The sequence below is a fragment of the Branchiostoma lanceolatum genome, chromosome 15 (genome assembly GCF_035083965.1).
Source record: "Branchiostoma lanceolatum isolate klBraLanc5 chromosome 15, klBraLanc5.hap2, whole genome shotgun sequence".
In the NCBI taxonomy this organism is placed as follows: domain Eukaryota; kingdom Metazoa; phylum Chordata; class Leptocardii; order Amphioxiformes; family Branchiostomatidae; genus Branchiostoma; species Branchiostoma lanceolatum.
The window spans coordinates 13,142,637-13,144,762 of NC_089736.1; the positions used below are offsets into that span (position 1 = coordinate 13,142,637).

At 46.2% G+C, this 2,126-nt stretch overlaps 1 protein-coding gene across 1 annotated transcript; it reads left to right on the plus strand.

Annotated features, from left to right (window-relative positions):
* The first annotated feature begins 581 nt into the window (after window positions 1-581).
* LOC136420259 (keratin-associated protein 10-5-like) lies at window positions 582-1,097 on the plus strand. The gene has a single exon (XM_066407109.1). It carries the CDS (start codon window positions 582-584, stop codon window positions 1,095-1,097), a length of 516 nt encoding a protein of 171 aa, XP_066263206.1.
* The last annotated feature ends 1,029 nt before the right edge of the window (window positions 1,098-2,126 follow it).

A 2,126-nucleotide genomic window follows, 5' to 3' on the forward strand; every position in this document is an offset into this window, starting at 1 on the left:
CAGGTAACTATACTTTTCTCGCGACCCCTGTCGTCGTTTAAAACATGCTTTATCTAAAGTCAGGGTCTCATTCATGAGTTTTTATCTCCCCATAAGGCCATAGACTTCGATGATCTGATACGTGATTTATATGGGCGCGATCAGAATGAAGCTATAGGAAATGTACCAATGTCATTCATCATTATATGTTGAGAACAATTACCCTACATCAGGCCATGTTGATTTGATTATGTGGATGACATCCTCTCGGAGCCCCAAAACTGATGCAAGCGTGCGATTAAAAAACAGTTTTACAAAAAAATGTCTTCATTATGAAATCTAGATGGTCAGGAAGGTTGAACAAATGATTAAACGCAAAGAGTATGGTATACGAAATAATAGGTCCTGTTCTGTAACATCTTCTTCGACTTTAGAATTGACCTTACTATTCTATGAAATTAGTACCCTTCTCCAAAATTATTTTTTCCTTGGATTTTACTTTTTATATTTACTTGCTCATTTTGTAGCTGTTTTGTACGACTTAACTAATGGTCCGACGAAAATTGATGCGCGCGCGGATGTCATCCATGAAATCAGCCCATATGGTCCGTAAAACCCATCTGCAGCGTCCGCACCCCACCTGTAACGTCCGTACCCAGACTTGTAATGCCTGTACCCCCACCTGTAACGTCTGTACCCCGACCTGTAACGTCTGTACCCCGACCTGTAACGCCCGTACCCTCACCTGTAACGTCTGTATCCTACATGTAACGTCTGTACCTACCTGTAACGTCTGTACCCCCACCTGTAACGTCAGTACCCCCACCTATAACGTCTGTACCCCGACCTGTAGCGTCTGTACCCCGACATGTAGTGCCCGTAACCACACCTGTAGCGTCTGTACCCCGACCTGTAACGTCTGTACCCCCACCTGTATCGTCTGTACCCCGATCTGTAACATCCGTACCCCCACCTGTAGCATCTGTACCCCGACCTGTAGCGTCTATACCCCGAAGTTTAGTGCCCGTTACCACACCTGTAGCGTCTGTATCCCGACCTGTAAGTGTAACGTCTGTAACCCCACCTGTAACGTCTGTACCCCGACCTGTAACGTCTAGATCCTTACCCGCAAGTGTAACGTCTGTACCCAGACCTGTCACATCCGTACCCCACCTGTAACGTCTGTACCGCACCTGTGCCGTCTGTCATTAGCCCCACCTGTAGCGTCCGTACTCTCACCTGTAGCGTCCGTATCACCATCTGTAATGTCTCTACCCCCACCTGTAGCGTCCGTTTCCCCGCTTGTAGCGTCCGTACCCCCACTTGTAGCACCCGTACCCCCATCCGTAGCGTCCGTACCCCCATCTGTAGCGTCCGTACCCCACTTGTAGCGTCCGTACCATCTGTAGCGTCCGTACCCCCACTTGTAGCGTCCGTATCCCCATCTGTAGCGTCCGTACCCCACTTGTAGCGTCGAAACCCCACCTGTAGCGTCCGTACCCCCATTTGTATCGTCTGTACCCCACCCGTCGCGTCAGTACCCCCACCTGTAGCGTCAGTACCCCCACCTGTAGCGTCAAACCTTACGGATAGCTGAATTCGACCCTGTTTTCTTGGAATGAAACACTACAGAAAGCTGTATCCGATCCTGTGTAATTTGAAAGACACACTCTACCGATTGCTGAATCTGACCCTGTGTCATTTGAATGACACACCCTACGGATTGAGCCTGGACGTCTCATAAAAAAACATTACGCAAGCTTGTTTTTTCATTTATTAACATATATTTTAAGAGCATTGGGCTACAATCAGTGCTTTCTTAGCGAGACCTACGTACACAAATAAGAACAACATTTTTTAATAATGATTACAATTTACACAATTACGTGAAGAGAGAACAAAGTAATAACAACAGTGAAACATACAGCTGGTGTACTAACAAACCCAAGTTAAACAACTACAGCGGCCTGTCTGCGAGATATGGCGAAAAGTTATATCAAATACCCAATGTTATAGAAAAATGATTTAAGATTGTAGTTATCAATATCCTCGATATCAGGCTAATTCAAAACATGACCGGTCTGTCAACAGTTGTGTTTGTGTTTCAAAGCGGCAGAGTTGAGCACTATAGTCAGGTGTGGTTGTAT